Source organism: Acomys minous, assembly GCF_964271855.1.
Source record: "Acomys minous genome assembly, chromosome: 2".
NCBI classification, from domain to species: Eukaryota; Metazoa; Chordata; class Mammalia; order Rodentia; family Muridae; genus Acomys; species Acomys minous.
The window spans coordinates 57,503,655-57,517,596 of NC_140484.1; the positions used below are offsets into that span (position 1 = coordinate 57,503,655).

General features: G+C 51.9%; 1 protein-coding gene across 1 annotated transcript in view; it reads right to left on the minus strand.

Annotated features, from left to right (window-relative positions):
- The window catches only part of MUC5AC (mucin 5AC, oligomeric mucus/gel-forming), a gene marked incomplete at its 5' end in the record, with an annotated part of 31,263 nt that extends 17,890 nt beyond the window's left edge, over positions 1–13,373 (minus strand). Inside the window, 24 exons of the mRNA XM_084802827.1 lie at positions 450–629; positions 741–854; positions 947–1,085; positions 1,295–1,446; positions 1,761–1,861; positions 2,734–2,786; positions 2,936–3,191; positions 3,466–3,592; positions 4,125–4,219; positions 5,794–5,958; positions 6,039–6,176; positions 6,261–6,330; positions 6,860–6,970; positions 8,166–8,304; positions 8,497–8,611; positions 8,802–8,927; positions 9,027–9,240; positions 9,355–9,464; positions 10,220–10,310; positions 10,706–10,820; positions 11,032–11,293; positions 11,628–11,687; positions 12,518–12,592; positions 13,301–13,373. Of these exons, the coding sequence (XP_084658953.1) occupies positions 450–629; positions 741–854; positions 947–1,085; positions 1,295–1,446; positions 1,761–1,861; positions 2,734–2,786; positions 2,936–3,191; positions 3,466–3,592; positions 4,125–4,219; positions 5,794–5,958; positions 6,039–6,176; positions 6,261–6,330; positions 6,860–6,970; positions 8,166–8,304; positions 8,497–8,611; positions 8,802–8,927; positions 9,027–9,240; positions 9,355–9,464; positions 10,220–10,310; positions 10,706–10,820; positions 11,032–11,293; positions 11,628–11,687; positions 12,518–12,592; positions 13,301–13,373 (3,081 nt within the window). The remainder of the gene's footprint in view (positions 1–449; positions 630–740; positions 855–946; positions 1,086–1,294; positions 1,447–1,760; positions 1,862–2,733; positions 2,787–2,935; positions 3,192–3,465; positions 3,593–4,124; positions 4,220–5,793; positions 5,959–6,038; positions 6,177–6,260; positions 6,331–6,859; positions 6,971–8,165; positions 8,305–8,496; positions 8,612–8,801; positions 8,928–9,026; positions 9,241–9,354; positions 9,465–10,219; positions 10,311–10,705; positions 10,821–11,031; positions 11,294–11,627; positions 11,688–12,517; positions 12,593–13,300) is intronic.
- Positions 13,374–13,942: the final 569 nt, after the last annotated feature.

A 13,942-nucleotide genomic window follows, 5' to 3' on the forward strand; every position in this document is an offset into this window, starting at 1 on the left:
CTTCTACCATGTGGGTCCTGGGGATTGAACCTTAAGCCTGAGATCATCAGGCTTGTCGGCAAGTGCCTTTACCCACTGAGCCATCTCCCTGGCCCTTCTGTCTCTGTCTCTCTCTCAATCTTTCTGCCTCACTGTGCCCACTCTCTGTCTCTCTCTGTCTCTCTATGTCTCTGTCTCTCTTTGTCTCTCTGTCTCTCTGTCTGTCTCTCTGTCTCTCTGTCTCTGTCTCTCTCTGTCTCTGTCTCTCTGTCTCTCTGTCTCTGTCTGTCTCTGTCTGTCTGTCTCTGTCAGTCTGTCTGTCTGTCTGTCTGTCTGTCTGTCTGTCTGTCTCTCTCTCTCTCTCTCTCTCTCTCTCTCTCTCTCTCTCTCTCTCTCTTCACCTCCACACCCCCATGATTGTCCCAAGCCCTTGAGAGGGGTAACAGCCATGCTTCATAGCTCATCCTCACCTTGAAATCAGGGCTGAGTCTGAGAAAGATGCTTGTCTTCCTGTCCCACAGAAGCACCAGGCCAAAGTCAGTCTCCACCACCAGGTAGATGCCCATCTGGTGGACATAGTAGGGGGGCTCCTGCCCGACCCCCTTCTGGATCACCTCCATCTTGCCATCACTCAGCTTCAGCTCATAGTTCTGCGTGACAAGAGGTCCTCAGGGCCTGCTCAGGACCGTACACCCCATCCCCCCGGTGTCCTGAACAGCTGTGGAACCCCCAGGGTGTTCTGCCAGCTCCATTTCACTCACCCCTAGAAAGATCTTGATGTCCTTGGAGCAGGTGGTTCCGGTGGTACCACAGGGGACATTCTCGGTGACAACACGAAAGGCGTTCTGGGAGCTGCCGTTCCCACCACAGTGGTTCTGGAGGAGCAGAAGATCATTAGGGGACGGGGAAGGGTAATGAGTACACGGGGCTTTGTGTGTCAGCAGGTGAGGCTGCCAGCCAAGCGTACCTGCAGTAGTGTGTACTCGCAGTCCCCGCTGAAGCTGTAGCGCTGCCCATCAAAAGTGAGGTAGTGGCCATCCCCGTACACAGCGCAGGTGGCCAGGCAGGGCTTGTCTGTGCACTGCCACATCCTATTCTCACAGGTGCTACAAAAAAAAATGTGGAGGTCAGCCAGGGCTCCCACAAGCATGAGAACTCTCCTCGTGGCTCTGAGGGGGACCCCCTTATGGGAAGCTGAAGCACAGAGCCCAGACACCTTGAGAGCTTGGGCTTAGTCCGTTCCTAACAAGAACCTCTGTACTTGATGACCGCTTGTATACCCAGCTTCTCCCACTATGACCCCCCCCACACATACCAGTTGTTACATCCCACTCTGATGGTCTCCCCGGGCCTGTAGGTGGCCTCATTGTGCACACAAGGGCAGTCCTCAGCAGCAACGCAGCCTCCATTGCCATCTGCCACCAGCCCATCTGGGCACACGCAGCCAGGCACGCACTCAGAGATGTACTGTAGGACAAACGGACAAAGTGAGTGGAATTGGAGATGGACGGATGTCTGGGGCTGACACGTCCTCTTTGTCTGCAGGACTTCAGGTGACATAGGAGCAGGAAACCCAAAAAGAGGGTGGCCAGAGGTACTTTGGGAACACAATCTAGCCAAGCTGCCCCTACAGGCCCTCAGCATTGGAGAGCCCTGCTGTTCTGTGGCCATGAGGAAGCCTGATGGTCTCCACAGACACCATAGCAAGAGAGATCAAGGAAGTAAGGGGGTCTTTAAGAAGTTCCTAGGGAGGGTGATTAGGGAGTGAGCAGGTCACTTACACAGGTCATGTCCAGGGTGTGACAGCTTTTCTGACATCCAGCTCCAGTGTCCCCAGGTGTGGCATTGCGACAGTCAAAATAGATCATGGGTGCATCACACACTAGAGAAGGAAGGGAACCAGTGAGGTGACGCCATCCACCCCTGCCAAGCTTTCTCTGAGGGAGGTGGATGCTGTAATGTCTGAGCCTTTTGTTTCCAGACAGCTAAGCATGTGACTGACCTGTGGTGCAGGGCAGAGTGCACATATGTGTTCTAGGTGCACAAGTGTATGTGAGTGTGTGTGTGTGTGTTGTGTGCGTTGAGAATGCACTGTGTCGGCACAAGGTTATTGCGTAATTCAAATGCTCATTTCTGTACCCTGATATATCTGTTTGCAATCCTTGTTCTGAGACTCTCCTGTCTCAGTGTTGCGTAAACACTGCTCCCCCAATTGTCACCTGATATGCCAAAAAAAGCAGATTGTAGCTAATCCCTGAGCATGGGAGAGAATGAGGCTGTATTTCCTGCAAGCCATGGGAGGAGGCATTAGGGGAGAAAGTAGGGGATTAAGCCAGGAGCAGAGGTCCAGGAGACAACATCAGGAGAGAGGTGCCAGAGCAGGAAAGCTACAAAGTGCAAGTATCTATGGAATTTACACTGGGAGGAAACCAAATTAGCTTATAGGGTTAAGAATGGTGTAATAACTGCTCAGCTCTTATGCTGTGATGCTTGTTAATATAATGAACTCTCAATTATTTGTGTGATAGGTAGGTTAAGAGAGGAACTAAGAAGCAAACACAGTTTTAAAAAAATAACTATAACAGCACTGAGTGTTTTCATGATAGTGTGTGCACACTATCCACACCCTCATCTCTGTTCTTGAGCCCAAGGATATGGGCACAGACTACACCACAACAGTAAAACTGATCACTTGGCACGGACGTCAACCCTGACACCTCTTTAGAAGTATTCTCCCAGAGTTGACAGGCTCACCTGGAGTCGGTGCAGGACCTCCAATGCAGGTTAGTGTTCCTTGGGTGCAGGTGCTGTGAGTAGAGGCGTGTTAGAACATCATCCACTCTGGGCCCCGTGAGTCCCTGCCACATCCTCCTTGTCTGCACAACTGCAGGTGCATAGGAGCAGGGTGACAAGGGGGTCCTCTGGGAACACATTCCACCTGGCCTAAGGGTCTTACCAAATGGCCCCACTGTCATGCACAGACTCTCCATTGGGAACTGCGGATCCTCTGTGGTAGCAGGGGCAGCTGGTGGCCTGCACACACGTGCCCGTATCATCCAAGAAGGTGCCTTTGGGGCAGGTGCAGCCATCTACAGGGATGAAGTTGACATGGCAGGTGACATCTTCCTCATTCAGAGCACGGCAGGTGGGCTGGCAGGTGCTGATGTGGTATTGGTAGGTCATTGACTTTGGGCAGGCAGTTGTAGGCTTTGCTGTGTAGGGGCAGAAGGAGAGGATGCTGAGGACACCGGTGGACACGTAGCCCAGCAATCAACAACAGAGAGTCTAGCAGTTCAAGGCCTTTCCTCCTCCCCCAGACTTTGTGTGCTGATTGGTTCCCTTGGTAACAATGGTTTGGGTCTCCCTTAATTTCAGATATTGATGTAGGGACAAGTCCCTTGAGGTATCCAATCAACTGCTGGGCAGAGGGTGGCTTCCCTGGCCTGTAGAAAAAGAGAGTCCAGTTTGCCCCCACAGAACACTCACTGCAGACGCCATCTCTCCAGCCGCTGAGCAGCACGCCTTTGGCAGCACAGGCACGCACATAGGAGGACAGGGCCGCACACATGCAGTTCTCACTCTTCTCACAGTTGCACGTGTCAAACATGCAGTTCTGGGGGTGGGGACATCAGAGTATCAAGGACCCAGCCTCACATCCAGGAGCCTGGCATCTGACTGTCCTACATCCCAGCATGTCCCCACCCTCCTTGCCTTCCTCGGGACACTTCCCCATCACCCATTCCTCTGGAGTTCACTTTAATGTTGAGATCTCACCTGTAGCCAGCCTTTCCTCTAGGACATGGATTCTGGAAAGATGTGGCCCTTTATCCCTGTGACCCACCAGGTCCAGCCCTGGAATGCCTCATCTTCCTCACTGTTCTATTACTCATGTTTCTCAAAAGTTTCGTGTTTAGACTTGTTCCTAGTGTAGACCAGAGGCTTGATCTAAACTCAGTGAACATGCAGCGAGTGAATAACTCAAGGAACATGAATGCCAGGAACGAAATCGGAGATGCAGACTTGGAGAATGTTCCTGCCACCTTCTGCTCATCAATTGGCTCCCTACAGTTTCCTCTGTTAGTCCAAAGAGGGGGGCACACAATGCACTGTTGGAGTCCTAACTAGCTGAAGAAGCAGTGAGTTACCGAGAAGTAGGTGCTGGGGTTCACGATGGCGTGGCACAGAGAAAATGGGCCGTTGGCATCAGTCAGCTGAGAACACCAATGCTGAGCATACTTCTCTGTGGACATAAGGAAACCCATCAGCCACTTTTTCACCTGGGCTCATGAGGCATGGAAAAGCTATAGTGACTGTTTCTCTTTTTTTCCCTATGGCCCCAGAGCCCTCACCTCCTAGGAATAGGAATGGCCATCTCTATGGACAAATAGTCAAGACTTCTGGACTAAAATACAGAGGAAAAGAGAACAGTACCAGTGGATACTGAACCCCACCTCCTCAACCCTACTCAGGGGACCGGACAGTGTCATAAGAATATCAGAGTTTTATACTCTTTCTTTTACCCTGAGTCAGGGCCCCTAAAATCCAATGCCCTATGTACGAGGTACAGCAGATAAGGTCCCTGACCATCTGTGAATCTGTCATGGGGACCCCTCATGTCCTCCCTGCCATCTGGTAGGCATGGATACTGGTCACCACTCTTCCCTGGAATATGTACACTTGTTTCATTGTCTAAATGGCAGCAATGTGTTTTTCTGAAAATACCTTTTGCTTTCAATAAGACTGAACAAAAGCCTGGCTCTGGCAGCTATCGTTTAAGACAGTGTACTCAATCTGCTGTCCTACTGTGTGTTCAGCCTGTTAAAGTTTAGCCTAACTTTAAGAGAATAATATAACTGATCTTACTATGCCTTGGACTTCCTCTGTAATTTTCTTTTACAACCTAAATGTATAGTTTTAATCTTAAATTGTGTACTTTTCCATGTCCCTGACTCGGAATAATGAAAGTGTGTTACGATAATCATCTGCTGAAAGCATCCAACAGGGTGAAAGCAACATTATACAAAACAAATATCCTATAAATGTTGGGCACAATATGCAGATACAGGTTGATAGTCTGGGTGTAGTTTCAAGTGCTATTCTGGGTCAGCTGGAGTCAGTAAACTAACTTTTTCCTTTGTAAAAACCATTTTTAAAACTTCTATGGAAAAAAATCCCTCTTTCCTTCCTTCTTCATCCCATATTTTCCATGCTGCCTAGCAAATATGAGTTAAAACCTTTTGTTACAGAACAGCAACAAGGACATATCAATACAATAACAGGCCACTGACTACAAACTAGATAAATGGAAAACACCAGGCAAGAAATGGAGAATCCAAATCTGCTCTCACTTTTAGTCAAACTATTCCAAGAGGAAGCTTCCTTTTTTCTTTCCTCAATATGGCATCCACACATTTTGGAGCCCTCTCTGGGGTTTCTTTCTTTTTCTTTTTCTTTTTAGATTTATTTATTATTACGTATACAGTGTTCTGTCTGCATGTACACCGATGGTTGTGAGCCAACATGTGGTTACTGGGAATTGAACTCAGGACCTCTGGAAGAGCAGAGATGCTCTTAACCTCTGATCCATCTCTCCAGCCCCCCTCCCCCCCCCCCCGAGGTTTCTTTAATGTGTGATCAGCACACTACACTACACACTAGTTTGCCTATTCACCACTTCAGCTTGGACAGCTGAACACGAGACCAGGTCAGAGTTTGCTGAGACAATGCTTCTTGGGAAAGTACCCAGCTCAGAAATGAAAGCAAGAAAAGCAGCCCCTAAGCATTCAAAGGGCATAGACTGACAGCTACGCTCACCATTCTCCACGCTGAGTGAGCAGGGGTCCTCAAAGATATTCTTGACATTGGGACAAGCTGCCTGGGTCTTGAAGGTGTTAAAGAAGGCAGCTGCTGTGCCCTCCACAACCCCACTGATGGTCTGGAAGTCATCTGCCTGGATACTGTTGAAGTTCCCACAGAGTCCTGGAGACAGGAGAGCAGGTTGAGGCCCCATGTGGCCTTTAGGATGGAATGGGCTCGGGCCCAGAGTCAGTGCCTCTTACCACAGGTTAGACCCCTGAGCGCAGGTGCCAGCCGCACAAACACCTGCATGATGGGCACCAGCTGGACCTCAAGCTGCACACCCACGTTGGTCTGGGCAATGATGAAGAAGGTTGAAGGCCGGAAAAGGGTAACATTAGCTGTGGGCAGAAGATGAGGGCTTCAGGGTGGGGCATGTCCCATGGGATGAAGCCACACAGTTCAGACTCACAAACAATCCTCACCTGTAGACACTGGCAGCTGGGTATAGATCTGGTTCACAAAGACCTCCCCAGTGGCTTTCACCGTGACCACCTAGAAGCAATTCCAGAGCAAATAGGGTCAGTATGGGACTGAGGTGTCTACCCCAATGTTATCTCATAGCCCGTACAGACTGTGAACTGTGCCACTAGGTCTGGGAGAACTTGGTCTACAAAGCTGTAGTCCCCATGAGGTAAACTTATCTGTAAACAAGATCTGTCCCCCATACTTACCTTGAGTTCCTAAACTTTCAATGAATCATATGTTGTATAATATAAAAACAGAAACTAATATATAAAAATGACTTCAATGGAGAATTTGTACTAGATAGATACACTTGGGTCCTCTTTCCTGGGGCCGGCTGGTATAATCACAGGGTCCCCAGAGCCAAACACCTGCAACGTTCCACTTAAGGGTAGTCCCCGGAAAGAACCCACAAATAGTTGCGGCACTCAGTGCTCAGGGTGTCAGTGCAGGGACTGGCAGAGACTGGGCAGAGGGAACTGGCGATGTGAATGTGTTCTTCCCACATCCCAGGAGCTGCCCCTTCCAGAGTCCCCTCGTTTCTCCTTGTGATACCCACCGTCTGCGCCCCAGCCAGGCTCAATGTCACGCTCTTCAGGCAAGTCTCGCTGTCAGTCAGCCCACACTTTCGCAGTTCAGCCAGCACAGTGAAGACATTGCTGTCACAGGGCTGCAGGGGCAACACCGGTCTTTACACGCTGCCCACCTCACCCTCCCTCTCCTCCAACCCATGCTCCCGCCCCTTGCTGGAAGTTGCTGCTCCACCACTTTTATAGACTCTAAGAAGCAGCCATTTGATCCCAGGAGGAAGGGGCTCCCAAGACTCCATGCCATGAGTCTCCTTAGTGCCCAACAAGGAGGCTCAGTGCACCGACTGAGTGCAAGAATTCTAAAAGTTGAGAGGGGAGATGTGTTGGGGGAGACTGAGGAGAGTCGGGAAGGGAAGAGAAGGTGGATGATCAAAATACGTTGTGCATATGTATAAAATTTTCAAAAAGTAAATAAAAATATTTTAAAGGAAAATGGTTTGGTTTGGTTTGGTTTTGTACGTATGTTTGTTTGTCTTAAAGATCAAATGTTTGCAAGGTGGGGAGAGAGATGGTCAGGTGCAGTCTAGGATGGTCAGTACGGTAAGCTACTGGATAATACTAGAGGAACTGATACAGGACAGTCCACATTTGTCAGATCCTGGGGCGTGCTTGTGAGTGACCCTGATGATGGACACTGCCGGGGCCTGATGGACACTGACTGCTCTTCAGCATCGGTTGTAACCAATGCATCATACTAAAGCAAAATGTTAGTACATGAACGACTGCTGGAGTCAGCCAGGCTTGGGAATTCCCTGGGCTCTCTATTTAATTTATTTGTAGACATAAAACTCTTCCAAAAATAAAGTAAGACAGGGGCTAGAGAGATGGAACATCGTACTGCTCTTGCAAAGGGCCCAAGCTCAGTTCTTAGCGCCCACATCGGGTGCCTCACAACCATCTGTAACTCTTAACTCTGGGGAATCTGTTGCCTCTTCTGTCCTCCATGGGCACCACGCACATGTACACACAGAGACACATGCATACATAAAACATATATAAATAAAACAAGTCTCATTAAAAGACAAGGTCAGAAGGACCAGAGCAATGAGCAGGGACCGTTCTATACTAGAGGCTCAGTCAACAGCTGAGTGACTCCACAGAGCCCGGGACCAACAGGTGGAACAATTTCCTCACAGTCTAACCATGAAGTTCCCCCAAGGTCTCGCTCCCCCCTGTTGCAGTAGTGAAAGGAAGCCTAGGCTAGTGATAGCTAGGGAGGCCCATAGCTTGGTGCAGCCCTCAAAATTGAAGACCCCAGTACAGCATAGGCCTTACCTTGCTCAACACGTAGCTGCAGTCCCCGTGCACTGTGTACTGCCTTTCATCAAATGTGGAGAAGTGGGAACCTCCCAGCACTGAGCAGGTACCAGGGCATGGGACGTCCTGGCAGCTCCACCGACCTCCAGAGCATGTGCTACAGGGAGAAAGAAGGACATTTTGTGTACTAGCCCCAGGATCAGCAGTCTTGTTATTTTTGCCACCTAGACTGAAGGCTCTTGTCCATGGGACGTTGGCCAGCAGTCTGGGACCTAATCAGTCCACATATCCTGGGTAAGTAACCCTGGCATATGTCAGGGTCTTGGATGGGGAACCCAAGACCTACCACTTGGTGCAGTCAGTAGAGTAATTGGTACCCGGTGCATAAGATGTCCCATTGTACAGGCAGGCACACTGAGATACAGGGACACAGCCAGTCTGGTGGATGTCATCAAGCACCATCCCTGTAGAAAGCAAGTCCACGTGATAGATGCCATCTAGAAGCCCCGATAAACAACAGCAGCACAGAGACACTTTGGGCCAGAGTCATATGGACCTTTCGCCCAGCCCGAACAATGGCAGCGTGACTGTCCATGTAACTGTGTGCTTTGGAGGTCCTGTGTTGGGGTTGATCAGGTGGAGACTCTATCTTACCCTCAGGACAGAAGCAGCCAGCAACACAGTGGTCCTCACAGACCTGGGAGCGCTGGGGGTTGGAGCAGGTGTCCATACAGGGTGAGCCACATTCTTGGTGCTGCATGTTGAGGGGGCATGTCTGGACTGCAGGGAGACCAGAAGACAAGGGCCATATCAATCCAGGTCGCACTTACCTGATGGATGACGTGATGACGGTGAGGAGGTGGGGCTGAGGGCACTCACAGCAGAGGTCAGGACTCCGCCAATCCTGGGGCTGTCCTCCGGCATGGGCACATTGACGCGAGTATTCAGCCAGGGTATGGCAGATGCAGCTGGGCAGGTCAGGGCTCTCACAGAGACAGAGGTCCTGCCGGCAAGCCTCCAGGTAGCTGCTGACGTCCACCAGGGCCGCACAGTCAGAGAACAGTGGGCCTTTCAGAATCTCCTCACAGATCCCCTGGATAAAGGCAGGGACCCATGCTGAGTTCAGACCCTGGGGTCTCCCAGAAGCACCTGGATCCTCCCATAGCCCTTCTCCCCACCCTGCCCATCCATTCCTCTGAAAGCTCACAGATGTGATGGAGCAGTTCTTCTGGGGCACAGGAAGGGGGTCCTGGCATTGTTCTGTGGGGCCATCCATCTTTTGAAGATTGCCAAACTCAAGGGGTGTCAGCTCAGCATCTGCAGGAAGCCCAGAGAATCTCTGTCTGCCAGTCCCAGGCCCCCAGTCCATCATCCCCACAGCCAAGTCCAAAGGGCTACCCACTGAGAATGCCCATGTGGTCCTGTGGTCCTGTGGTCCTGTGGTCCCACGCCCCCTGGCCCTGTGTCCCAGGGAAGGAGGGAGACGCTCACCTTGGTGCAGCCAGGAGGACTACAGAGTGAACCTCTGACATCCCACCAGCCCTCAGATTCTACCTGGCCTGCACACAGTGTGGCCTGACAGGGCCATTCATATGTATGGGCAGGCTCTGTCATCCACAGCTTATATGAGACTTGGAGTGGCAGAGAGAGGGAGGCTGGAGCATCGGGCTGATGCAGCCACGTTTGTGATGCACAGTGGTAAAGAAACATGACCCTCCCAGGCCTGAAGGAAGCAGGGATTATTCCATGTGAGAGTCTGTGTCCCCAGCATAGGGGTACCAAGAACAAGAGCTCTGACAGGCATCTTGTTCCCTGCATGCACCTGTGTGAGGCATATCAGCGTGCCAAGAGTGTACATGTATGCGAGTGTGGCTATGTGCAGGTGTGTCTGTGCACTTACGTATGAGCTGGAATTGTGGGAGGGAAGCCTAGGTGTTCATGTGCACCCGTGTGAGCAGCAGGCAGTGTGTGTGTTACAGAAAGCATTTGTTTACATACACATGGAGATATACGGTTTGAGAGACCAGGAGACTGAGTCTCCTGGGGCCCTGGGTCATTGCCTGGGGTCTTACTGTGGGAGAGGAACTCGCTAGAGTCTGGACTGCCGTTGAAGTCTCCACAGAGGCCACAAGTTTTGTTGGCGTATTTGGTGTCCAACTCCAGCTGAAATTAGAGAAAACCTCAGATATTTGCTCCCTCTATAGACGCCCCAGGATGTGAAGTATAGACTCTCAAAAAGAGAGGGGGGAGGGTTCCCAGAGGAGACACAAGCCCAAAGACCCTCCCCGTAAGTCATATGAAGCCCTGACTTGGAGCAAGGCAGAAGAAAACATTCTGTATCCGCTGGAGCCATATCTGGGGATGCAGCCCCCGAGGCTCTGTTAACGTCTGGATGCCCACCTTCTCCAGCTATGTGGGGCTTTGTCTCCTCTCCTGATCTACCTCCTGATCTCACTAGGAGGCTCCAACCTTTGCCCCCCGCCCCCGCCACTTTTCCAGAAGGCTCTGCCAACCCACACCCCTATTCCCCACTTCCAGAAGGTTCTACTCCTTCTCACCAGAAGACTGTCATCGTCGTTCCACATGAAGACCAGCCCCAGCCTGGCTACCACCTTCAGGTAGCCACCGCTGAGCTCAATGAGGACCCCAGACTGACTGAAGGGCAGCTGGACCCTGTAGAAGAGATAAGGTGCTGAGGGCCAAGGAGACAAGAGAGACCCGGCATAGCAGACCCGGGAAGAGCTGAAATGGGGAGCTTGAGCATGGGGTGAGGGGGTCTTGCTGACAACCCCAGTGTCTCCCGCAACGCCGCCGATACACGACTTTGCTCTCGCCACCCAGCACCTCCCTCACCCCCGACCCAACAATCCTGGCCCAGACTCACTGGTGGTTATTGACTAATACGGAGTTCTTGGTCAGCTCAACGACTAGGCCATCAAGCTTCATGGTGACCCTGCTCAGCGTGGTAGAGTTGGACTCCCAGCCACGACGTAGCTGGATGTTGAAGTCCTCGTAGGCAGCCCCACAGTGTGCGGAGAACACATAGTTGCAGAGGCCAGGGAAGCGGAAGACTTGGCCGTCAAAGGTCTTGTAGTGGAAGTTGCCCCATGTGCTGCACACCCGCCCGGTGTGTGCTGGATTGAGGGCTGTGGACCAAATGGCAGGCTTTGAAGGCACTACTCTGGTCCCAGATCCCTGACATGCCCTTCCGTGTCCTGCCTTTCACACTGGGTATCTGTTTTCCATGTGGCACTGGGATCAGGCAGGCTGCCGCCCCACAGTGAGTGCCTGAGGTCCCATCTGACTTAGGAACCCTGGAACCAGCTCACAGCAGCTTTGAATGTCTCCCTAACCTTTCTTATGCTTATTAAGCATTATTCAGGAATCGGGGACCCTTTTCTAACTACCTCTTCAGGTCTAAGAGAGGGTACCCCAGCTAAGCTAGGCCACTTTCCCACATATGCTTTGGGGTTCACTCACCTCGTACCACAGGGATGGTCTGCAGAGGTGGGATGATTGTCACCCCATGGAGTGAGGCCCCTATGGAGACAGGAGATTGGGTTGTAGGGGGCACAGTGAGGTTGTGGAGGGGTCACTGCGGCCCAGAGGAGGAGGCTAAGGGCCCAGAGGCAGCAGAAGCAGACTCCCAAGCCTCCAGTCCAGCTGGGATGCTACTGCCTGTTGAGACCATGGTGGGGCATGACCCAGCCTGAGGCCTACAGTCAGTGCTCCCTTCTCTCGCTGTCTTCTGGAGACCCTGAGGCCATCAGCCCTTAGCGCCTACAAAGCCCAGAAACCTCTGTTTGCCCTTGGGGCTTGGGTCCTGGTCCTCTCTAATGCTGGAACATAAGCCACCAGCTCAAGCTCTCAGGCCCTCCTTTTTTTTTTTAACCAGTTTGGATGAATGCAAACTGCAAGGTGCTGGCTGCCTCCCCACCCTGAGGCCCCACAAGACCCCTGGCTTCGGCATGTGTGTCTGATTCCCCAGCTCCTAGGGTCAAGACTCAGAAGGTGAACATGATGTTGAAATAGATAAATCAAACCCAAGAGAGACGGAGGTAAGACCTAGATAAATGGAACACTGAGCTTGGGATACAGAGAACATAACCCAGCCAGCCTGGCAGGCTCTTCAGATCCCTCCAGAGCCTGAGCATGGATGCCCGTGGCACCTCCATGGGCTGGATGAGTTAGGAACAGGAGATAGCTGACCACAGCCATGTCTACTGCTATACTACAGTTCCAGGTTCTGTCTCCTCAGGGTGCTACCTGAGGAGCCATAAAGGTAAGAAACTCTTGGGGAGCCAAGGTTACATTCAGGTAGAGTTGGGGGGACATGGTAGGCAAACTGGGGACAAAAGGCTAAGACTCACCATCATGCCCTTGAAAGAGAAAAAAGTCAGAGTGGTGCTCATGGTCAGATTTCAGAGCTTCCTGCTGGGCCTGGCCTGCAGAAGAAGAGATGAGCCTGAGCTGAGAGCAGGACAGATGCCCCCAGGGCAGCCCAGACCGCTGGTCACCAGTGTGCTGATGGAGAGAGGGACAGCCTGTGTGGCTGGTTAATGGCCTGATGTGCAGAGTCAACATGATGCTGGGAGGATGGCCCAACCCCCCTACCTACACAAGAGGGTTTGAGTAGGTACGACTGGCCTATGTAGGTAACCTGGCACTGGCTTGCACCCTAAATCTAGTTTCCTGGTGCCTGTATCTGTTACTAGGGCGTGGCTGAGAGAAACCACATTCCCAGGACACCCTGCTGTGTCTAAGACACCTGCAGCCCATAGTTTTGAAGCACATCTGACGGCCCACAGAGAGTTGTGTTGCTAGGGAAACTGGCACCAATGGTGCACATTAGAGGAATAAGAACCTACCATAACCGGTGAGGGGGGCTTTGAGATATAGCCTTCTGCTCCCCGACACACTGGATGTCCAGCCTCAATCCCCTGCCTGCCAGAGTTACTTCCCTGCCTCTTAAATCAAAGACCATTTGAAGCTGACAAACTGCAAGCGAGGATTGCATGGCAGGATGCTCTCACAGGCAAGCTTGCCAAGACCCAGATAAGACTCTGAGCTTCACTGCCTACCTGAATCCAGGGCACGGGGGAATGAAACGGCCTCTCCCAATGGCCTGGAAATGCTGGACATTAGAGTCTTACCTGTGCATTGACTGCAAGCCAGGGCCAGGGCTAGGACCCAGAATGGGACCAACTTTCTCTGGCCGACACCCATGCTGTGGAGCATGGGGGAAGTGTCCCCACTGGCAGCCTCTGAGGAGAGACTCTAGTCACCAGCTGCCTTTTGTAGTCTGAGATCTGGCTCCAGCCCCAGTGGCTTCACGTGGATGGGCGGGGCAGGCCTGCGGTTCCCCTCACCCAGGTAAACAGTGGGCACTCAGTCACTTCAGACTGGTCAATGGCAACAGTCAGAGGTGGGTGTGCCGGCAGGTGGTGCCCGGCTTCCCTGAGGCTCCCTAAGGTCTAACCTGTGGAGTCCTTCCCCAAGCAGCCCCCACCCAGACTTTTCCAGGCCACCTTCTAAGCTATCTCAGCTTCATGCTCCCCAAAACCTGGGTTACACTCCAAATTCCCAGACCCAAGAGAACAGTTGCAGCAGAGGCCCAGTTCTGCCCACTGGGTGCCTCCAGATGCCAGAAGCCAAGATATCTACTGCCCACTAAGCTGAAGAGATGCTACTGACCCTGCCTAGAGGATCCTGTACTCACCGTCCTGATGCCCAGAGGAGACAGCATCATACATGGGCCCTTGCCCAGACCAGAGATGTATGATTCTAGGCTCTGT